General features: G+C 42.2%; 1 protein-coding gene across 1 annotated transcript in view; it reads left to right on the top strand.

Annotated features, from left to right (window-relative positions):
- Window positions 1-560: 560 nt before the first annotated feature.
- The window catches only part of SLC2A12 (solute carrier family 2 member 12), a 106,194-nt gene continuing 81,338 nt past the window's right edge, over window positions 561-25,416 (top strand). Inside the window, exon 1 of the mRNA XM_073673227.1 lies at window positions 561-855. Within this exon, the coding sequence (XP_073529328.1) occupies window positions 768-855 (88 nt within the window). The 5' untranslated portion in view covers window positions 561-767. The remainder of the gene's footprint in view (window positions 856-25,416) is intronic.

Below are 25,416 nucleotides of genomic sequence, written 5' to 3'. Positions count from 1 at the left end.
TAGGCCATTGGGCCATATGCTTTTTACTGCTCTTACATAACATATTATATTATTCCAATATTTTATTCTAAGATCTTTTAATTAAATTGTACTTTGTTCGTGGGACAAACCCTTAAAGTTTTGTTTCCATTTGAAAAAATGAATCGTTATATCTGATGAGAAGGAAAAACTCCCTCAAATGTAGACTTTTTTTTTAATAAATATCAAAGTTGGCCCGCGACTTTGTCCAAGCTTTTACTTATGGCCCTCTGTGTATTTCCGTTTGACTTCCCTGCTCTTGAGAGACTGAAGCGAGGACCCAGGAAAGGGACTTTTTGTTTAAGGAAAATCTATGAAAGTCTACTAACACCCAAGGAAAGTTTTTTTCATTATGCTGCAAATTCTTGAAGGAGTCAAGTAACAGGTTTTGATGTTCGGTAAGCTTTAAATCCTGTAATGAAGCACACACGGCGACATTAATCACAACAAGAATGCAAATGAAGGGAAGCGAAATGCTCCATGTTTCAGGCTGTTGTTGTGTCAGAACAATATGCGGCCGCACAAGGCCCCTCCCTGAGCCTGCCATAGGTTGCTAAGAATAGTTGCAGTCTGTGTCACTGAAGGGCAAAGTATTTTGAAATAGAAACAAAGTTGTTCGCACCAGCACTTTAAAACCTGCAGCCCCTATGAAGCAAGGTAAACTCACTGTCTGCTGCTGCTGGGAAGAGAAGAGCATCTTTTCCATAGGGATACATGCACCCTGGGAAAAAATCCCATAAACCAGGAAAATGCTTCCCGAGAGCACCACAGAGGACCTCATACTACAGCAGCCGAGTGCCGCAGTTGACAGGCACCAACCGGTCCCTAGACAAACAGGTAATGACATCCTGAGTGACAATGGAAATGCAGATTGTGCCGTTCTGTCCTTAAGGAACTTTCCTTTCTCTTATTTTTTGCTAAGTGAAGTTCTCACCAGGCCTCTTTTTTTTTCCATAATGTGTTTTCGTTCAGCAGTGACCCACAGTGAAATAACTCTATAATATACTGTAGCTGATCTGAATTTTTTTTACTTTTTTTTTTCATAAAATACATAAAGTGATCTATATGATTTCAGACCGTTTGTCCGCGTTTTTGCTTTCTTCTTGCTTTATTTGTTTTGTTTTTGTGTTTTTGGCCGTATTTTCTAGAACCATTACTTCAACCAACCCCCAAAAGCAAAAAAAAAATTGTCCGTACGAGTTGGCATGTATTATTTCATTCTGTTTTGCTATATTTATAAAAAACTTTTTGCCTAACTTTATTCACGAGTAAAAAGTTCTGAAAGTGCAATATTCCATATAGGAGCACGGATAGAAAATGGGAAATTTTCAAAACAGTCCTACATAGTCACTGTAGAAGGTACATACCTTATGGGAATAAAAGGGCTAGGAATAGGAGGAAGCCAATGTGGCTAAATAAGGAAGTCAAGAGGGCAATGAAAAACAAAAAAAGGGCTTTCGGTAAACTTAAACAAGAAGGCAGCGAGGAAGCGCTAATAACTTATAGGGAAAAAAACAAAATCTGTAAGAAACAAATAAGAATAGCAAAAGAGGAGACAGAGAGACTAATTGCCAAAGAAAGTAAAACGAATCCCAAACTTTTCTTTAACTATATAAACAGTAAAAGGATTAAAACTGATGGAGTTGGCCCATTGAAAAATAACCTGGGTAAAATCATAGAGGGCGATGAGGGTAAAGCAAACCTACTCAATAGCTTCTTCTCCACTGTTTTCACAAAAGAAAACAATTTATCGGAGGAAATGCAAAGTGATAAAGTAAACCCTCCGCTAAATATCACCCACCTAACCCAGGAGGAAGTTCAGAAACGCCTAAATAATATCAAAATAGACAAGTCACCAGGCCCAGATGGCATACACCCCCGGGTACTAAAAGAATTAAGTAATGTGATAGACAGACCGCTGTATCTTATATTCAAGCACTCTTTATGGACAGGGACTGCCCCACTAGACTGGCGCCAAGCAAATGTGGTACCAATATTCAAAAAGGGGTCTAAAAGTGACCCTGGGAACTATAGACCAGTCAGCTTAACGTCTTTTGTGGGTAAATTGTTTGAAGGATTTCTTAGAGATGCTATTGTAGAATATCTTAATGATAATAACTGTCTAACTCCATATCAACATGGATTCATGAGGGATCGCTCCTGCCAAACAAACCTGATTGCCTTCTACGAGGAGGTGAGCTCACATCTGGACCGGGGAGAGTCAGTGGATGTTGTATACCTTGACTTCTCCAAAGCGTTTGATAACGTGCCACACAAAAGGTTGGTATATAAAATGAGAATGCTTGGTCTGGGGGATAATGTGTGTAAGTGGGTAAATAGCTGGCTGAGTGATAGAAAGCAGAGGGTGGTTATCAATGGAGTAAGCTCAGGGTGTGTCAGGGTTACTAGCGGGGTGCCTCAAGGGTCTGTCTTGGGCCCTATATTATTTAATATATTTATTAATGATCTAGTGGAAGGGTTGCATAGTAAAATAGCAATATTTGCAGATGATACTAAACTTTGTAAAGTAGTTAACACAGATGAGGATAGGGCACAGCTACAGGAGGATTTAGATAAATTGGGGAGTTGGGCCAAAAAATGGCAAATGGGGTTCAATGCCGATAAATGTAAGGTCACGCACATGGGAAAGAAAAACAGCAGTCACCCATACATATTAAATGGGAAACCGTTGGGGAAATCTGACATGGAGAAGGACCTGGGCGTCTTGGTTAATAGCAAATTAAATTGGAGTGCCCAGTGTCAGGCAGCAGCTGCGAAGGCAAATAGAGTCATGGCATGCATCAGAAGAGGAATAGGGGCATATGATGAGAACATTGTTCTTCCTCTGTATAAAGCGCTGGTAAGGCCGCACTTAGAATATTGTGCACAGTTCTGAGATCCGGTGCTCAGGAAAGACATATTGGAGCTAGAGAGGGTACAAAGGAGGGCAACTAAGGTAATAAAGGGAATGGAGGGACTAGAATACCCAGAGAGGTTGTCAAAATTAGGCCTATTTACGTTGGAAAAGAGAAGGCTTAGGGGAGACCTCATAAACATGTATAAATACATCAGGGGGCAGTACAGAGATCTCTCCCATGACCTGTTTATACCAAGGATGGTGACAAAGACGAGGGGGCACACTATGCGTCTGGAGGAAAGGAGGTTCCTGCACCAGCATAGAAGGGGATTCTTTACGGTCAGAGCCGTGAGACTCTGGAACTCTCTGGGAGAGGAAGTGGTGATGTCCAACTCACTTAATGAGTTCAAGAGAGGCCTGGACGCCTTTCTTGAGAACAATAAAATTACATCTTATGCTTAGTGATAGTTAATTAATCCAGATTGGTGTCGGGAAGTGAATTTTTTTCCTCAATGATGTCAATTGGCCTATACCGCATGTTTTTTTTGTTTTGTTTTGTTTTTTTTTGCGTTCCCCTGGATCAACGCAAGAAATAGGCTGAACTGGATGGACGCTTGTCTTTTTTCGGCCTTATAAACTATGTAACTATGTAACCTTTTGTATGTAAGGAATCTGTGTGCATGAGGCTTTACAAGGACACATTGGGTTCCCGCCTGCTCCATTATGAGATTATTGGCTATGGAATATGACATTTAATGGAGCTTACAGAGGTGCAGTACTTTATTATTTATTATGTTATTTTCTTGCTTATATAGCGCTGTCATATTCCACAGTGCTTTACGGACACTATCATCATCACTGTCCCCATTGGGACTCACAATCTAGATTCCCTATCAGTATGTCTTTGGAGTGTGGGAGGAAATCAAAGAGGAAACTCACGCAAACATGGGGAGAACATACAAACTCACAGTAGGCTCCTCACAGAAGTCTATGGGTGCTGTAATTTATAACTTTAATACTTCAAAATATAGGCATATACATAAGCCTATGAGCTGATATATATGGTACAATTTTTGGGGCCATAATACAAAGCAGATTTGGCTGCACCTACACCACTCTAGTTATTTTCTTCCCCTTTCTGCATTTTTGGACCTACAATGCCACTGATGGGAAATAAAAAGTATTGGTGATCACAGTGTTTCCTTCATATTATAGTCTGACAATTCTATGGCTTCTTTAAGGAACCCATCAAATATCTCACCTAATTGTATATTATGCACATGTATGCAATCCTTCATCAATGTTTTTACAAGAGTATATCCGCCTAATACGTTGTGCAATGATGTGTAGCACCCTGAGGATTCGGCTGCTACAGGAGTATTGCACCTCAACCCAGAGGTGTGATATTCCACTCCCGGGTAAGGAAGGAGTGTGGAACTGAGCTCAGATAGACTGCATGCACTACATACATCCCATTCCAGAGGAGCAGGCCGACGGCACTCCCACTTAGAAATGTGCAGGTGCGACCGAGCCTGTTCCTGGCTGGAGTGGGAGGGGGGAGGAACATCCCATGTAGTGTAGGGGCAGATAGGGGGAGCAGTCTGGGTAGTGGTAGGAGCTCATTGGGTGCTGGTCACCTGAGCTCACACATAGAGGGCTATATAAGGAGGGCACCAACTTAGATCAGGGTCAGATGCAGAGAACAAGTCAGACGCAGAGAGTAAGTCTGCTGCAGAGGAAGTCAGCCTGCAGCAAGGGAGCAGAACAGACCTGAGCCTGAAGAGTGAGAGAGTGGAGTACAGAAAGACCCAGAGGGGGGACAAAGAAGGGACCCAAGAACCCAAATAAGAACACCGGGTGAGGAGTCAGCAGAAGGGTACCGGAACCCAAGCTGGTGGGGGTAAAGACATTCCCCAGCCAGAGACCGGAGACCGTGGGCAGAGTCTGTCACGGTCACCCACTACATTCACCCTGAAGGCACACCACATGGAGGGTCAGGGAACCTGAGGCCAAAGGTTGCCCAACAGAAGGCCCGAGGGAGCTGGATTTAGGTGAATCACTGGTGGGGACGGCTGAAGGAAGGACAGAGGGAGAGCTCAGGGCCACGCTCCGGACTTGTTTGGGGGTTGGCCGGATCCAGGACCTGGTGGACGCAGCACGGCTCGGGAGGTCACTTGGAGCTAGAGTGACCAGGAACATCTGCAGTAAGTAAAGACCCTTAACTGCACTACCCGAGTCTGTCATCATTACCGGCTGCACCGCACCACCACAACCCCCATCCTCTGCGCTTGTCCCCTCTGAGGCTATACCCCTCCCGTTGGGGGTTATCCCACCAAGCTGCGCATCCACCATCAGCCTCAGCGGACCCTGCTGCAGCGGCGGCCACAGTGACCGCATCACAACGGGTGGCGTAGTCGACACAACGAACTTTAGAAACATCTGTAGAACTGCCACATCACACTGAGCTTGACGCCCTGGGCACGGGACCGGGTCACAGCCGCTCGGAGACTACAACCCCCCATCTGATCCGGTGCCGGGTATTCCCCTCAAAAAGGAATATGTCCCAGGGGGCGCGTCAGATGCATGCCACAAGGTTCACAAACTTACAGAATAGACTAGAGATGATTGATTCAGTTAGTTTCAAATTAACTTTGAGTTGAATTTCATGAAATTCACAGGTCCTGGTGAATTTGATCACTTTTCGAATTTATTTGCACAGAAAGTAAAACATAAAATGACCCATTGCTGAAGATTGCATTAGGCCACGGCCCCACTATCAGTATTTGGTCAGTATTCGGTCAGTATTTTTTCTCAGGAGTGGGAGCCAAAACCAGGTGAGGAGCAATCAGAGAAAAGATATAATAGAAACAAGTCACCAATTCTGCATTTATCACCCACTCCTGGTTTTGGCTACCACTCCTGAGAAAAAATACTGACCGAATACTGACCAAATACTGATAGTGCGGCCATGGCCTCAGCCAGAGAGCGGGCGCACACAACGGCAGGCGTGGCCACGCGGTCATCCTCATAGTGCCTGGCAGTTATCACATCATGCATTATAAAATATCATCATGCATTATTATATGCATTAACAACCAAACACGCCACAATGCTATTGGCTGTTGCTGCATCTTCCTTTCCTTGTGCATAACTACATAGCTTTTAGAACTATGGAATTATGACAAGAGGGAGAGAATTTAAAGGGGTTGTCCTGGACTTTAACACTGATAGCCTATAATTAGAATAAGATTGTGAATTTCTGTGTGTGGCGTTTATGCTCATTAATGACTAAATTGAGAGCTTGTAAAGTATTTTTTTTTTACATGTTTTCATCATTTGCATATCATTAATATGTCTATTGATCCTGTGATTTTCATAAGTCCACATTTCCTTCTTGGTGTTGCAATTTCGATGTTGAGAAGTGTATATTTCCATGTGTGACCTTACCTAGCAAGGTACTGTAACAAGGAACAACATTTTTGTTAAAGGGGGAGAATTGAATAAAAAAGATATAAAAAAAATAAAATACAAAAAATGGTTAACCTTTTGTATACCTGTTTTACTAGATCAATTTGGCAACCTTACATTCCATAACTAAACTGTGGACTGTGGCCACACTTATAACCAATGGCATTTGTTGTTATGTCATCCTCTTTCAGCAGGGGGAATTTAGCTGCTTAACCAATAATCTGAAAATAAATTATTACACTAAATTGAGACACTTAATTGTGCTGGTCTATAGTGGCACACCTGTTTAAGCTTTCAAATTAGGGACAAGTACAAGCCACACAGACAAGCTGTTGCATTAGCCTTATTCGCATTAGCCTTTATCATGTGTACTTGCCTAGCATTTCTTGTTGATGCAATATTTTCCAGAGTTGGATAAGTGTGGTAAAACTTTTTTGCAAACATTATAAGTATGTCCAAAATGTATAGTGAATTCAAATGTGTCGCTGGCAACAAACGTGGTAGTGCGAGAGAAAAATAACCCATACCACTGGCACTGTTGGCATCAGCCATCCCATCAGTAGTAGTACTGAGGAGTAATTCAGGTCACACTTCCCCTACTTTGTTTCTAGCAAGCACAATATTGGAGACGAAGTGGAGGCCATAATGGAATTTATGTCACATTACTCATCTTGGATGATGCTACCTCTGACAGCGAAACAATCAGTGAGTCAATGTTCTGCTTAGTCCACAACCTTTTCCGCCATAACACTTAATATTGTATATAGTGGACTTTCAATTTCATCAATGACACCTGTATCTGTACTTCCCCCTAGTCCCCTAACTCTTAACACCATGAGGTTTAAGGAAAATACTTCACCAGAACAACTTCTCCTAGTTGATTTATTGAAAGAGATGAACAGTCAACCTCTGTACTCGGATGATACAAGGAAACTGTCAGCCAAGTAGGGAATGATGCTGATGGTGATAATAATGATGATTCTGTGGTGGACCAGACCAGGGAACCAAATAAGGGTGTTGAGGATGTTATCAGAGGAGCAGAATGCTTGCCTCAGTGATACACAGCAGAGGAGACGTGTTGCAAAATGATACTCCTGGGCACAATCCGCTTCTTCTGTGGTTGGCTCTGGAGCAGGTGATGTTGCATGTGCTATTGGAGGAAGCTGAAAGTTGTACGACAGAATCGTCAAGCACTACCTGGTTGGAGTCATCATTACCATTCACCATTAGACCTCTTTCACACTTCAGTATCCCTGGTACGAATTGTGACAGTTTCCACACGTACCAGAGACACTGACACACGCAGACCCATTCAAATGAATGGGTCTGTACACACCTCAGTGTGTTTTCAAGGTCCATTTTTTTTTTATGGATACACGGTCCACAAAACGCACTACACGGATGACATTCACGGATGACATTCTGTTCCCAAGCGCCGGGTGCTGAACACTGCCCTCATCATGGTTCCCTTCCGGTGCTGTGATCAGCACTAGCAGGGACTATGATGAGAGTAGTGGTAGTCTGCTCCTGCAGTGTCCCCACCTGTAAAAATAAGAATAAAATAATAAAATCCATGCACCCAACTCTCCTAGGTGTCCCCCGCTGAAATCTATGCAACCGCTGAAACCAGGGAGCCGGGGAGAATGAGCCGCTCTGGAGCTGCAGCTCAGGAGCAGTGTCCTGTCCCTCACTGAGCTCAGCTCTGGAGCTGCTCATTCTCCCCAGCTCCTCGGCAGCAGCAGTCACATGGATACAGCGCGGGACATCTAGGAGAGGTGAGCCCTGATTCCCAGGCGCCTGTCCGTGTGAGCCTGATGCTGCACATGGGCGGTACACGGTTGCCACACGTGTGACACACTCGGACACATGGACTCAAGGGACATAGATAGCTTCGATACTGGCTTTTCCGGTACCGGAGATATGCGGACGTGTGAAACTGGCCTTACTGCTTGTTTTTCTCCAAATACTCCTCCTCCTTTTCTGTCACACCACCAGATATTCTTTTCTGATTGTGCATCAAGAAAACAGAAGTATGCTCCCAGACAACTGTTTGTGTGCCAATTAAAATCTCACCTGGTCAAGTTGCTGGTGGTGCAGTCGCTGTCATACTACCAAGAGGAGTTGGCTACCCTTTGTGAAATTATGTAGTCACATTCACTGCACTCTCCAATAGTATCGCACATGAAATATATTTTATTGTAGTAGGTAAGACTTCACATGATTCAAAGTAAGGCAATGCAATGTTTCAATGGTTTTTGGCGACTATAAAGCAGTATAATAGCCAACAAGAATTGAATCATTGCATTGTCTTCCTTTGAACCCTATGAAGTCTTACCTACTACAATAAAATATATTTCATGTGTGATACTATTGGAATGTGCAGTGAATGTGACTATAGATATTATCAGGGCTCCATCTCTATCTTCTGGCACCTTCATTCAAAATATAACTGGGCAGCATGGTGGCGCAGTGGTTAGCCCTGCAGCCTTGCAGTGCTGGGGTCCTGGGTTCTAATCCCACCAAGGACAACATCTGCAAGGAGTTTGTATGTTCTCCCTGTGTTTGCATGGGTTTCCTCCAGGTTCTCTGGTTTCCTCCCACACTCCAAAGACATACTGATAGGGAATCTAGATCATGAGCCCCTATGGGGACAGCAACAATAATGTATGTAAAGCACTGCAGAATATGTTAGCGCTATATATAGATTATTATTAACTGAGTGCACTCCAAATCATCTCTATTTTGCAACATTATGATGTGCACTCAGCATTCCTGGAAGATACCGTTCCACCAATATTTTGTAGTCGAAACGAGTCGATCTTAATATTGGACACTTGGTGGTTCCTGATTTCCATACCTCTGGTTTTATTGGATTTTCACAAATAAAGTTTTTGGACATTTTATTTCCTGATTTCTGGAGATTTCTTCCAATTTTCTGCATGCATGAGAATGTGGGCCGCTCTCTCATCTCGTCTTTGAACTCTAAAGTGCACTGCACTGCACAGCAACTATAGCCAGGGACAATGCATGAGTTTGATATCCCACTGAGTAAATGTTTTGAGTGGCAGCGATGCACCCTAGCAATTGGGACAGGTGATAATGCCTCTACGACTGGTACCGATCTGTTTCCATCACCAGGTAGCAGATATCTGTTTTTTCCTACACATCCTCCACATTCTACTCAACAAACATGACCAGATCCCCAAAGAACTGATTCCACACATCATCCTCATTATTTTTGTTCATGCATGTAAAGTGATGCCAAGCAGTTTTACAGCTTGGAAGCGTGGGTGACAAAAGCCATACGTGAATGAGTTGTTGCTGTGCATCAAGCAGCAAATCTGACGCTGAATGGCTCCCTGTCAAATGCAGCTGGGAACTGTTGTGAGCGACAATGCCTGGAACATTCTGGCTGCTTTACGGTTGGGAAAAGTAGCGTATGCTTCCTGCATGGCACACATCCTGAATTTAATTGTGCAACATTTCTTTAAGAAATATACCAAAGAGGTGGCTATGGTAGGGAAAGTGCTAATTTCTACTGTGGTAAGGGATGCTCTCCTGGTTTTGCAAAAACAATATGTTCTGCCGAAGTACACCCTGATCTGCGATGTCGCAACCTGATGAAATTCAATGCCATATACAGTACAGACCAAAAGTTTGGACACACCTTCTCATTTAAAGATTTTTCTGTATTTTCATGACTATACCTAAGGTAAAGTATAAAAAACACTGCTGTGGTCTTCACAATCCTCTTGCAATAGGACAAGCTGGATGGCAAAACAAGTGCTAGGAATAGCCCAAAAGTAATTTGAAAGAAAAAATAACTTTTAACCCTGCCAAAGGAGTTGAAAAGAAAAGTTTGAGTGAGGAAAAGAAGGGCTCAATTCTGGCTTTACTAGCAGAGGGATACAGTGAGCGTCATGCTGCCTCCATCCTTAAAATTTCAAAGACGGCAGTCCATTACAACAATATCAAGCAGCAGATATTGGGGACAACAAAGCTACAGACCGGCAGAGGGCGAAAGCGACTCTCCACTGACCGGGATGACCGTCATCTTATTCGAATGTCACTCAGCAACCGCAGGATGACATCAAGTGACTTACAAAAGGAATGGCAAATGGCAGCTGGGGTGAAGTGCACGGCAAGAACAGTTCGTAACAGGCTCCTAGAGGCAGGCCTCAAGTCATGTAAAGCTAGAAAAAAGCCTTTAATCAATGAGAAGCAAAGGAGAGCCAGGCTGAAGTTTGCCAAAGACCATAAGGACTGGACCATAGAGGACTGGAGTAAGGTAATCTTCTCTGATGAGTCTAATTTTCAGCTTTGGCCAACACCTGGTCGTCTAATGGTTAGACGGAGACATGGGGAGGCATACAAGCCTCAGTGTCTTGCACCCACTGTGAAATTTGGTGGAGGATAGGTGATGATCTGGGAATGCTTCAGCAAGGCTGGAATTGAGCAGGTTAATCTTTGCGAAGGACATATGAATCAAGCCACATACAAGATTATCCTTGAAAAACCCTTGCTTCCTTCTGCTTAGGCAATGTTCCCTAACTCTGAGGACTGTTTTTTCCAGCAGGACAATGCCCCATGCCACACAGCTAGGTCAATCAATGTGTGGATGAAGGAGCACCACATCAAGACCCTGTCTTGGCCAGCCCAATCTCCAGACCTGAACCCCATTGAAAACCTCTGGAATGTAAGCAAGAGGATGATGGATAGTCACAAGCCATCAAACAAAGAAGAACTGCTTTAATTTTTGTGCCAGGAGTGGGATAACGTCACCCAAAAGCAGTGTGAAAGACTGGTGGAAAGCATGCCAAGACGCATGAAAGCTGTGATTAAAAATCATGGTTATTCCACCAAATATTGATTTCTGAACTCTTCCTGAGTTAAAACATGAATATTGTTGTTTTTAAATGAATAAGAATGTGTTTTCTTTGCAATATTTGAGGTCTGAAAGCACAGTTTCTTTTTATCATTTTGTCAATTTCTCATTTGCTACAAATAAATACTAAATTTTTAGCTTTGAATTTCAGAGACATGTTGTCAGTAGTTTATAGAATAAAACAACAATGTACATTTTACTTGAAGCATACCTATAAAGACAAAGATCAGAGAAAATTAAAATTTTTCAGTGGTCTCTTAATTTTTGCCAGAGCTGTATATATATATATAGTGGGTACAGAAAGTATTCAGACCCCTTTAAATTTTTCACTCTTTGTTTCATTGCAGCCATTTGGTAAATTCTAAAAAGTTAATTTTTTTTCTCATTAATGTACACTCTGCACCCCATCTTGACTGAAAACAACAGAAATGTAGAAATTTTTGCAAATTTATTGAAAATGAAAAACTGAAATATCACATGGTCGTAACTATTCAGACCCTTTGCTCAGTATTGAGTAGAAGCACCCTTTTGAGCTAATACAGCTATGAGTCTTCTTAGGAATGACGCAACAAGTTTTTCACACCTGGATTTGGGGATCCTCTGCCATTCTTCCTTGCAGATCCTCTCCTGTTCCGTTAGGGTGGATGGTGAACGTTGGTGGACAGCCATTTTCAGGTCTCTCCAGAGATGCTCAATTGGGTTTAGGTCAGGGCTCTGGCTGGACCAGTCAAGAATGGTCACAGAGTTGTTTTGAAGCCACTCCTTTGTTATTTTAGCTGTGTGCTTAGGGTCATTGTCTTATTGGAAGGTGAACCTTTGGCCAAGTCCGAGGTCCAGAGCACTCTTGAAGAGGTTTTTATCCAGGATATCTCTGTACTTGGCCGCATTCATGTTTCCTTCAATTGCAACAAATCGTCCTGTCACTGCAGCTGAAAAACACCCCCATAGCATGATGCTGCCACCACCATGTTTCACTGTTGGGATTGTATTGGGCAGGTGATGAGCAGTGCCTGATTTTCTCCACACATACCGCTTAGAATTATCACCAAAAAGTTCTATTGTCGGCTCATCAGACCAGAGAATCTTATTTCTCATCGTCTGGGAGTCCTTTATGTGTTTTTGAGAAAACTCTAAACAGACTGTCATATGTCTTGCACTGAGGAGAGGCTTCCAACAGGCCACTCTGTCATAAAGGCCCGACTGGTGGAGGACTGCAGTGATAGTTGACTTTGTGGAACTTTTTCCCATCTCCCTAATGCATCTCTGGAGCTCAGCCACAGTAATCTTGGGGTTCTTCTTTACCTCTCTCACCAAGGCTCTTCTCACACGATTGCTCAGTTTGGCAGGACGGCCGGGTCTAGGAAGACTTCTGGTGGTCCCAAACTTCTTCCATTTAAGGATTATGAAGGCCACTGTGCTCTTAGGAATGTTGAGTAATGCAGAAATTCTTTTGTAACCTTTGCCAGATCTGTGCCTTGCCACAGTTCTGTCTCTGAGCTCCTTGGGCAATTCCTTTGAGCACATGATTCTCATTTGGTCTGACATGCAGTGTGAGCTGTGAGGTCTTATATAGACAGGTTTGTGCCTTGACAAATCAAGTCCTATCAGTTTCATTTAGCACAGCTGGACTCCAATGAACGAGTAGAACCATCTCAAGGAGGATCATAAGGAAATGGAGAGCATGTGGCTTAAATATGAGTGTGTGAGCAAAGGGTCTGAATACTTATGATCATGTGATATTTCAGTTTTCTTTTTTAATAAATTTGGAAAAATTTCTACATTTCAGTTTTTTTTCAGTTAAGATGGGGTGCAGAGTGTACTTTAATGAGAAAAAAAAATAAACTTTTTAGAATTTACCAAATGGCTGCAATGAAACAAAGAGTGAAAAATTTAAAGGGGTCTGAATACTTTCCGTACCCACTGTATATAGAGTGCACCACCAATACTCAGAAAATGGTATCAAAGACGGGTGCTAAATCATGTGGCAAAGCAGCAATGGTTACCAAACAGAAAAAAGAGCAACATCAAATGATAAGCAGTAGCACACCTGTCAATTGTAGGTTAATATGTCAAAACAACATTTTTATTCCAAAACATATAGACATACAATTAAAAACATTTAAAACAACATATATCATATCTTTGTTTCCTGCAATTATTAAGCACTCATGTCCACATAACCTGCTTGGTTATGCTCTTGCAGAGCGAACACCTGCTGACCACACAGCTGACCAGGAGACCCCCCTTTCCTCTCTGCAGAGCTAGCACTCCTTTGCCTGTGCCAGGGTTAGATCTTCAACTAGTAGCTAAGGAAGCAGCAATTACAATATATTTGGCATGATTGACCAGATGTTTTATCAGCTGCACCAACCTGATGCACTTCAACACCAGAAATGCACCAGCTGAAAAGCCAGGTTAATTCATGCCGAGACTGTTTCCTTCAGCCCCAATCCCATTGACTTCTGGCTCAGCAGACTGGACTAGTGGTAAGAACTGACCCAGTTTAAGAGCATACTATAATGTTTAGCCTTCTCCAGGTTACTGTCAGAAAGGGAATTCACATGGTCAGTGGCTTTGTCACATCTAAGCAGACCAGATTATTCACCGCAAGCATGGAAAGCCTTACATTTGTGAAAATGAATTAGGAATAGATCAGTGCCTAAAAAAACTATTGCATTTTCATTTAGCAAAGAACAAAGCTCTTGATACGGGGAATGGCTTCTTCCATTTACCCTGCCTGCATATAAACATCAGCAAGGTAGGCATCTTCCTCAAAAAAAGTGATATTTTTTGGACCATTTTTACTATGTAAAAAGTCTAATAGTGTAGTGTTTTGTTAGTCACAACAGATTACCATCTGTTTTCCCCTAGCTAGATATGTTGATCTCACGTGGACATTTCTAAGGCTGTTTGCATTAAAGAGCTTGAAATGGGTTCAATACAGTTAAAATGAAATCCCAGAATGTTACACACACCTTTTTCAGGCAATTAGAGGCTTTGCAGTAGTGAGATTTTGGGTGAATCAATTAGCTGCAAAAAAAATTTGGGGGGAAACTTTGTCAAATTTAATTTCAAAATACTGGATCATCTCTAGTATAGACCCATAACTATGAGCTTTTTTTCACATATGAGTACAATACAAAGAAGTACTATAGCTATGTGTATGAAGCCTAAGGCACATTTCACACTTTGAATGTCTTTTCGTGTGAGTATTTATGGGTGTGTTTGCAGTAAATGGATACGCTTCATTTAAGGATCACAATGATGATGAATCTGACCACAATGTACAGTATGCAGCGAACTTGGACAAGGATACTAACTCAGTGAAGTCCTCTTTCAACCATTGGCATCAATGTTGTAGTGTAGGCTCTGAACCACAAGAAAGCTAAGTGAGCAGGGAATGAAATTAAGCTACAGAGTCATTTTAAAGCACTGAAGTGGACGAGACACCAGGTGTAACACTATGAAACGAGGCGCTAAGATATAAACATGAACTTGGTGGGAAGAAGGGAGTTAGCATGCCACTGTGCAATATGGAGGAAGTGCAGACCAGGAACCTTTGAGCAGCAGCGAGCAGCAGCTGTAGGTCTATCCTCCTATTAAGATGGAGCTTCAAGGTAGTGAAAGAGCACAACAGGAGGCAGTGATGGCACCTGTGGGGAAAAACTGTGTTTGAAAACAGAAAGGTCACACAGGGGGAAAGTCTGCAGTGACAACCTGTTAGAAAGCCACCCGAGTCCACCTAAGAAAAAGCAATAAGGAATTTCTTGAAGACTTTTTATATGGTTGACAAGATCTATGGCCCTTTAAATGGAATCTGTTTGCAGGATTTTAAGCCCCAAACTATTTATGTGCATTTAGTTTTTTCTAAGAGTAGTCTAGCAATACATTTACATAGCCAGTCCATTGATATGCAATTGAGGCTGAAGAGCTATTGCAGATCTGAAGCCTCTGTCACTCCAGTTCTATTCCCCACATGCTTGCACATGCACATATAAATAATCTGGGGTCTGAGATCATGATAGCATATTCCATTTCCATGACCAAGTGAGGTGAATGCCTATGTGTATGTCATGATTCCCTTCTTGATAAGTGATTCCGACAAGGAACCTGAAGGCTATCTAGTGCTAATATCCAAAACTAACCCATAGCTCACCATGTAGTGGGGAAAGAAGATGACAAATTGTCAATTAAGTTGGGAACACACAAGGAAGTTGAGTCAATAGAAAGTCATTGTACCAGGAGTCCAGGTAGGTGGAGAAGGTGTGCGACTCCTTTTTTGTCTTTTTGCAGTTTGCATTGGGAGGTGGAGCAGCCCCCTCTCTGGCTGTGCACCGTTATCCACTGATCTTTCTCAAAAAGGTCCTATTATGAGCTAAGCCTGGTTCCTAGCTAATCACCATTTTCATTTGATGCCTGGCTGGACAAATGGAGAGATAAGTTACTAGAGTTAGGAACTATCCATATTGAGGTCACTTTGGCATGGTTGGATCACTTTTATGCTTTTTCATAATAGTAATGTACATCATGTTTTCATTTTCATAGCAATAGTTCACAGCATTAATCGCAGTGTGCTGACTTAAAGTTACTATATTAGCAATCATTTATTTCAAATATCTACTCGTCTAAAATAAGCTTTGAAGCATGGTGGTGCAGCATCAAGACGTGGGGATAATGCTATTACATGGGAGGGCAGGGTTACATTTTTTTGGACTGTAGCTGAAAGCAAAAATGCTTTAGTAATTACAGGTTAGACTGTCAATGCTTTCATTCCTTCATAAGTCATCTATAACATAAGATCACCTATTAAATACTGCATATAGAGGTGTCACTTCAGTACAATTCAAGAAGTTTGAGTCTAATATAAAGTCTAGTGACCACAGTGAAAATTGAAAGAATTCTGAATTTTCTTTTTTAATATAGATGGCGATATGGAAAATTGAAAAAAAAACACATTCTTTTTTTTTACTTAAATACATGTAACATAAAAACTTTAGCAAAACATTAGATTATTTTCTGATGACACATTTCCTTTATAAGTGTTGTCTAATCATGGCAACCCTCTCTTACAAATAAAGCTGATATTGTTGGGTAAAATTACACCTAGCTAAACATTTGCTCTGCAGCAATAAAAGTGGTAGTATTGCATGTCGACAGGGGTATAACGATCGTGGTAACAGGGGGTGCGACAGCAGTCAGACCCATAGAGAAAAGTGTCCCGTTTAGCCAGGGATATGTTCAACTGGAGGTGAGTCATCAGATAAACCTCCAGTTGAAAACTATTGTAGTAACAGCTACTGGAGAATAAGAGGAAACTATGAGAGTACTAAGAGAAAAATGAGGGTAGTTTCCGTCACAGCCGACTGGATAAAAAATGTAAGTTTATTGAAACAAATTAAAAGTCCATTAAAAGTTAAAAAACCTCAACACCTGACGCGTTTCTGGCATACTAGGACACTCTCTCTGTCAACTGCAATTACCAGCAGGTACGGCACCCACTGGTTTCTAATCGCAGCAATAGATTCATCTATGTTACCAGCATGAACAGCTCTAATTCTCCCCCTCTCACCTACCTCCTTATGGAGGGTAGAAAGTGGTATTTGAAAGAGGCAGTATGCAGAAGTAGATTTTACTTTCTGGGGCATGAATGGTAAGACATATAGCAAATTTATTAAAGGGCATTTGCACTGCAAGATAACCTTGAATGAGCGTTGCTAAAAATACTAATTTCACAATTATCTTGCCATATAAACAGGCTGCAGATAGCCCAATGAACAAGGAAAATGCTAAGGCATTGGATCAAATGATCTTTTGTGCACCACAAAAGATCATCATCCTTGGCAGTACATTGTGTAATGACAAAACAGCAGGCCTCAACATATTAATGACCAGGCCACAGTACAAGTCAGTGGTGACAACACATGCCTACTCATCTAAGCAAGTTAAAACAGGAGAAACACTTGAGTATGCTGGCATAAGAAACAAATGTTATTATAATATTAGAAGACAATCATCCGGTAATGAATCACAATACATACAATAGGGTGTAAGGTGCAGTGTGTCAAACAGAGCAATGCCACAGGGAGCGAGAGGAACCAATTGAGATTCATATCAGAATAACACTAGAAGAGAGGGGAGAGCAATCGACATGTTCAGTAAGACTAAGTGACAAGGTCCCAAGAGCCATAGTGGGTTAATGTAACAGGACTCAAATAGACACTGGCAAATTACATGCTCACGAAATTATAGCAAAGGGCCTCAGGCTCCAAGGGCATTGCAGAGGCAAGGTGGGTGTGTGAAAAGCGTGCCCCGATGCGCGTTTTGCCTTTTCTTTGTCAAGAGGTGCAAAACGCTCGGGCATTGGATCAAATGATCTTTTGTGCATCACAAACGATCATCATTCTTGGCAGTACATTGTCCTGTGCAAACAGTACTCGCACTGCCAAGAACTGTAGCAGCCTATGCGCACTGGGTGATCTAGTATAGTATAGATCGTTCAGTGTGCTTTGTTCACTTTGGTCTGCCTGTGTAAACAGACATTTATCAAACCGCAGATTAGCAAAAGTTTACCAAACAAGGGTCTTATTGTGCCGCCGATCAGTCCGTGTAAACATGTCTCAAAAAAGTTGGTGCATCTTACTCAAGCACATTTTATATTTAGATTGGTGTCTCAATGAAATCCCAATTTTAATGACTTGCTAAGAATAACAGAGAAGGGAAGCATTAACATTGATTTGCATATTTGAGAATTATAAAAAATTACTTCTTCAGTCAAATACTATATCCTTCCTATCCATGCACTAATGTTCCCTATGGACAAGGATATGAATTTGTAATGTGGAAATGTTTATATCTCACATCAATTTGGCTTTAAGGGAAAAATTACCCTTTACAATCTATCCCTGATAATAGGGACGCTACAGCAAGACTCCCAAACAAGCAGAAACACGAAGAAGGTACTATTTGTTCCTATATTATTAAAGGAATGTTTTGCTCCTCTAGCAAATTTACTGAGAGCCAAACACAAAGATAACGTCACTGTCACATGGGCCCTTGTTGAGCAATAGCTCCAACCTCTTTAAGGATATATTCTGATAAATATAGTAAGGTAAGGCAACACTATTCAGCTACATGTAGAAGGTAAGGATTATAATGCCTCAATTATCTTCTAAAAGTACACTAATAAGAAAGATTTCCAAATACCTTTTGCTTGATGCCAGCATGCTTTGTTCTTTTGAGCAATAGTTATTGGAATTGGTATTAAGTTACAATACAAGAATTTGTAGAAATTAGGTGTAAACATACAAACAATGCTTCTGAATTAACACAAGTAAAATCAATTACTTAATCTGAACAAAACTTATTGTGAAAGCTAGAAACAAAGGATAACTATATTTTTAATCTGCCTGTTAATATAGATAATGAACATTCACAACGGACTACAGCAAAGTAACATGCTGTCCATGAAGCAAGCTGAGTTCCCAAATTGCAAACGGCTGTTAGCTTCAGTGATGTGAAACATGGAAGTCTTCTCTTGCATAGTAGGTGCAGAGAGAGTTAAGCAGCCATATTTAAAAGGGCATGTTTTATGCGTCAATGGCTAAAGTGCAGGCGGGAGGCCATTCACCATATCTCCACCCCAAGGAGTGGTCTGGGCTTTAAATAGCCAGCCTTGAGACTCAGGTGGGGTTCAGTGTCTGGAGAGACTTGCTCCAGAGAGAAGCTTGCATGTGTTGGGCTAACCCGTGTGTGGTTAACGCTGAGTGGCCGGACCCTGGCCAATATATGGAGTGTGCTGTATCTTCATTTGTTTTGTTTTACTATTATGCCAAATGGGCTGTATTTACTTTATGGACTCCAGGGTGGTTTATGACATGTCAAATAAACCAACCTGAAATTTAAAGTAATGTGTTCTCCGTGTCTACCTTCGAGGGCAGCAGAGCGAGCAACTCTACCACAACTTCACAAAAAAGTGTGAAACAACTGAAAATATGTCTTAAATTCTAGGCTCTTCAAAGTAGCCAACTTTTGCTTTGATGACTGCTTTGCACACTCTTGGCATTCTCTTGATGAGCTTCAAGAGGTAGTCACCGGAAATGGTTTTCACTTCACAGGTGTGCCGTGTCAGGTTTAATAAGTGGGATTTCTTGCCTTATAAATGGGTTTGGGACCATCAGTTGTGTTGTGCAGAAGTCAGGTGGATACACAGCTGATAGTTCTACTGAATAGACTGTTAGAATTTGTATTATGGCAAGAAAAAAGCAACTAAGTAAAGAAAAACAAGTGGCCATCATTACTTTAAGAAATGAAGGTCAGTCAGTGCGAAAAATTGGGCAAACTTTGAAAGTGTCCCCTAGTGCAGTTGCAAAAACCATGAAGCGCTGCAAAGAAACTGGCTTACATGAGGACCGCCCCAGGAAAAGAAGACCAAGAGTCACCCCTGCTTCTGAGGATAAGTTTATCCAAGTCACCAGCCTCAGAAATCGCAGGTTAACAGCAGCTCAGATTAGAGACCAGGTCAATGCCACACAGAGTTCTAGCAGCAGACACATCTCTACAACAACTTTTAAAAGGAGACTTTGTGCAGCAGGCCTTCATGGTAAAATAGCTGCCAGGAAACCACTGCTAAGGACAGGCAACAAGCAGAAGAGACTTGTTTGGGCTAAAGAACACAAGGAATGGACATTAGACCAGTGGAAATCTGTGCTTTGGTCTGATGAGTCCAAATTTGAGATCTTTGGTTCCAACCACTGTGTCTTTGTGCGATGCAGAAAAGGTGAACGGATGGCCTCTACATGCCTGGTTCCCACCGTGAGGCATGGAGGAGGAGGTGTGATGGTGTGGGGGTGCTTTCCTGGTGACACTGTTGGGGATTTATTCAAAATTGAAGGCATACTGAACCAGCATGGCTACCACAGCATCTTGTAGCGGCATGCTATTCCACCCGGTTTGCGTTTAGTTGGACCATCATTTATTTTTCAACAGGACAATGACCCCAAACACACTTCCAGGCTGTGTAAGGGCTATTTGACCAAGAAGGAGAGTGATGGGGTGCTACGCCAGATGACCTGGCCTCCACAGTCACCAGACTTGAACCCAATCGAGATGGTTTGGGGTGAGCTGGACCGCAGAGCGAAGGCCAAAGGACCAACAAGTGCTAAGCATCTCTGGGAACTCCTTCAAGATAGTTGAAAGACCATTTCTGATGACTACCTCTTGAAGCTCATCAAGAGAATGCCAAGAGTGTGCAAAGCAGTCATCAAAGCAAAAGGTGGCTACTTTGAGGAACCTAGAATATAAGACATATTTTCAGTTGTTTCACACTTTTTTGTTAAGTATATAATTCCACACATGTTAATTCATAGTTTTGATGCCTTCATTGTGAATGTACAATTTTCAAAGTCATGAAAATACAGAAAAATCTTTAAATGAGAAGGTGTGTCCAAACTTTTGGTCTGTACTGTATATATACAGTTGAAACTAGAAGTTTACATACACTATATAAAAAGCCACAAATGCATGTTTTTCTCAATATCTGACATGAAATCAGAATAAACCTTTCCCGTTTTAGATCAATTAGGATTTCCATAATTTTTAATATTTGCCAAATGCCAAAATAATGAGAAAGGGAGAATGTTTTAAGGCATTTTTATTACTAACTGCAAAGTCAAAAGTTTACATACATTTCATTACTATTTGGTACCATTGCCCTTAAACTGAATGACTTGGGTCAAACGTTTGGGATATCCTTCTAGAAGCTTCTTGCAATAGTTGGTCGGAATTTGGGCCCATTCCTCCTGACAAAACTGGTGTAACTGATCCAGGTTTGTAGGTCGCCTTGCTCGCAGCTGCCTTTTCAGCTTTGCCCATAAATTTTCAATAGAATTGAGATCAGAGTTTTGTGATGGCCACTCCAAAACATTGACTTTGTTATCCTTAAGCCACTTTGTTACCATTTTGGCAGTATGCTTTGGGTCATTGTCCATTTGGAAGACCCATTTCCGCCCAACCTTTAACTTCCTGGTTGATGTCTTGAGATGTTGCTTAAGTATTGCCACATAATCTTCTTTTATCATGATGCCATCTATTTTGTGAAGTGTATCAGTCCCTCCTGCAGCAAAACAACCCAGTGTTTCACAGTTTGGATGGTGTTCTTAGGCTTTCAAGCTTCTCCCCTTTTCCTCCAAACGTAACGATGGTCATTACATCCAAAAAGTTAAATTTTAGTTACATCAGACCCCAGGACATGTCTCCAAAAAAAAAAGAGTCTATGTTCCTGTGTGCATTTACAAACATTAATCTGGCTTTTTTATGTTTCTTTTGGAGTAATGGCTTATTCTTGGCAGACTGGCCTTTCAGCCCATGTTGATACAGTACTCGTTTCACTGTGGATATTGACACAATCTTACCAGCTTCCTCCATCATCTTCACAGGGTCTTTTGCTTTTGCCCTTGGGTTGATATGCACATGTCGGACCAAAGCACGTTCACCTCTGGGACACAGAAACCGTCTTCTTCCTGAGCGGTCTGATGGCTGGACATTCTCATCTTTTTTTTGAACTTGCATATAATTGTTTGTACAGATGAACGAGGCACCTTCGGGTATCTATAAAATTGTATCCAAGGATGAGCCAGACTTGTGCAAGTCCACAATTCTCTTCCTGATTTCTTTAGACTTTCCCAAGATGCTACACAAAGAAGCAGTGTGTTTCAGGTGTGCATTAAAATACATCCACAGGTGTGTCTCTAATTAACTCAGATGTTGCCAAAAAAACTATCAGAAGCTTCCAAACACATGACATAATCATATGGGCAGTCCAGAATTGTTTAAAGGCAGAGTATCTTAACTTTTGACTTTGCAGTAATTAATAAAAATGGCATTTGGCAAATATTAAAAATTAGGGTAATCCTATAGACCTAAGGTGTATTCTGATTTCATGTCAGATATTGAAAAAAACATGCATATGTGTCTTTTTATATAGTGTGTGTAAACTTATGGTTTCAACTGTATATACAGTGCCTACAAGTAGTATTCACCCCCCTGCAGATTTAGCTGGTTGACACATGCGGAATTAACTTGGCATTGTGACATTTGTACTGTAGATCAGCCTGGAAGTGGGAAATGCACTGCAGCAAATTTTTTTTTTTTTTTTTAAAACGTTAAAAGTTAATTCAGAGTGTCATTTATTATTCAACCCCTCAAACCACAAGAATTCTGTTTGGTCCCCCTAAAGTATTAAGAAGTAGTTCAGGCACCAAGAATCATGAGCTTCACATGTGTGGATTAAAGATCTCTTTTGCCAGCCTTTTCTGACTATTTAAGACCCTACCCAAACTTGTGAACAGCACTCAGACATGGTCAACATGGGAAAGACAAAGGAGCATTCCAAGGCCATCAGAGACAAGATCGTGGAGGGTCACAAGGCTGGCAAGGGATACAAAACCCTTTCCAAGGAGTTGGGCCTACCTGTCTCCACTGTTGGGAGCATCATCCTTAAGTGGAAGGCTTATGGAACTACTGTTAGCCTTCCACGGCCTGGACAGCCTTTGAAAGTGTCCTTCCGTGCCGAGGCCAGGCTTGTCCGAAGAGTCAAGGCTAACCCAAGGACAACAAGGAAGGAGCTCCGGGAAGATCTCATGGCAGTGGGGACATTGGTTTCAGTCAATACCATAAGTAACGTACTCCACCGCAATGGTCTCCGTTCCAGACGAGCCTGTATGGTACCTTTACTTTCAAAGCGTCATGTCAAGGCTCGTCTACAGTTTGCTCATGATCACTTGGAGGACTCTGAGACAGACTGGTTCAAGGTTTTATGGTCTGATGAGACCAAGATCGAGATCTTTGGTGCCAACCACACACGTGATGTTTGGAGACTGGATGGCACTGCATACGACCCCAAGAATACCATCCCTACAGTCAAGCATGGTGGTGGCAGCATCATGCTGTGGGGCTGTTTCTCAGCCAAGGGGCCTGGCCATCTGGTCCGCATCCATGGGAAGATGGATAGCACGGCCTACCTGGAGATTTTGGCCAAGAACCTCCGCTCCTCCATCAAGGATCTTAAGATGGGTCGTAATTTCATCTTCCAACAAGACAATGACCCAAAGCACACAGCCAAGAAAACCAAGGCCTGGTTCAAGAGGGAAAAAGTCAAGGTGTTGGAGTGGCCTAGTCAGTCTCCTGACCTTAACCCAATTGAAAACTTGTGGAAGGAGCTCAAGAATAAAGTCCACATGAGACACCCAAAGAACCTAGATAACTTGGAGAAGATCTGCATGGAGGAGTGGGCCAAGATAACTCCACAGACCTGTGCCGGCCTGATCAGGTCTTATAAAAGACGATTATTAGCTGTAATTGCAAACAAGGGTTATTCCACAAAATATTAAACATAGGGGTTGTATAATAATTGACCCACACTTTTATGTTTAAAATTTAATAAAATTCAACTGAGCAACATAACTTTTTGGTTTGTAAGATTTATGCTTCTGTTCATAAAACCTACTCTCGTTTGCAGTTTGAAGGCTCTAACTTATTTGCATTTATCAAACCAGCTAAATCTGCAGGGGGTTGAATACTACTTGTAGGCACTGTATATATATAGATATTGTGATATAGCGACAAGCTCGGCTGTATGCGGAGGTAAAACACGGGATACTGTCATTTTAAATTTTTGGGTTAGTTTATTTGGCAGTCACAAACTACCCTGGAGTCCAAAAAGAAAATAAAGCACATTCGGCTAAGACAAAACAAAATACAAAACTTGCAGCACAGTCCGCATCTAGGCCAAGGTTTGGCCACACACAGTTAGCCACGCACAGGTTCAGCACAGCACATGCTAGCTCCTTCCTGGAGCAAAAAGTTTCCCCAGGTACTGAACAACACCTGAGTGTCAGGGCTGGCTATTTAAAGTGCACACACTCCCCTGATTGGGATGGATGGTGGATAATGTCCCGCCCTGCACTTTTGTTATCCACTAAAAACATTCCTTTGTAAATGTGGTTCTATTAACTCTCTCTGCACCTACTTGTGCAGGAGAACTTGCATGTTTTTACATCACAGAGCTTAAGAGTCTCAGTGACACACACCTCCCTTCTGACACACTACCAGTGACCTATTCACATCATCCCCCGCTCAAAGCCGGGGATTTTGGCACCTTCACTCACTAGACAGGGAAGTCTGGACAGGGCATCGGCATTAGCATGCAGTTTCCCGGACCTGTGCTCTACCAAAAAAACGAAAGTCCTGGAGGGCCAGGAACCACCTGGTCACCCAGACATTTTTCCCCATCCATTCCCTCATCCATCTCAGGGGGGCATGGTCTGAGACCAGTCTGAATTTGTGACCTAATAGATAGTATCTAAGGGTATCAACCGCCCACTTGACGACCAGGCACTCCTTTTCCACGATTGCATTATTCTCTTTGCAGGCCGAGAGTTTTTTGCTCAAGTACCTCCTGCGATAAGACGGCTCCTACTCTTTCCGGAAGTCAGGTGCTATCAAGACCGGCTGGTTTAAATGGGCGCATTTCAGCTCCTGGAACTCTGTCTCTGCCTCAGAAGATCACTTAGCCATTGCCATCTTTATACCTCTAAGTAGGTCAGTTAGGGGTGCCACTATTGTGGCAAAATTTGGGATAAACCGCTGATAATATTTCTGACGATACCCAGAAAGGCCCGTATCTGTTTCTTGGAGGCCGGTTGCGAGCAATTCTGGATTGCCTCCACCTTGTTCATTTGAGGTTTTATTTCGCCCCTTCCAACCACGTAGCCCAAATATTTTGCCTCCTCCTTTCCTATGGCGCATTTTCTTGGGTTTATGGTAAACCCGGTATTTCTCAACGCATCCAGTACTGCCTGGACCTTCTACAGGTGGGTTCCCCAATCTGGACTGAAAATCACGATGTCGTCCAAGTAAGCGGCAGTGTATTTTTTATGTGAGCCCAGAATCTGGTCCATGGCCCTCTGGAAGGTAGTCGGGGCATCCTGCAGTGCAAACGGCATCCTAGTGTATTGAAAACACCGGTCGGGTGTAGAGAAGGCCGTTTTCTCCTTGGCCCCTGGGGCCAGGCAGATTTGCCAGTACCCTTTTGTTAGGTCCAGGGTAGTAATGTACCTGACAGGCTCCAGCCTCTCAATAAGCTCATCGACCCGGCGTTCGGGTAGGCATCGAACTTTGACAAGTCGTTTAG

Source organism: Phyllobates terribilis, unplaced genomic scaffold (genome assembly GCF_046119375.1).
Source record: "Phyllobates terribilis strain yellow unplaced genomic scaffold, ASM4611937v1 Scaffold_3__8_contigs__length_932513732, whole genome shotgun sequence".
Classification (NCBI taxonomy): Eukaryota; Metazoa; Chordata; class Amphibia; order Anura; family Dendrobatidae; genus Phyllobates; species Phyllobates terribilis.
Note: the sequence above shows the minus strand (reverse complement) of the source record. Positions and strands in the feature narration are given on the sequence as shown.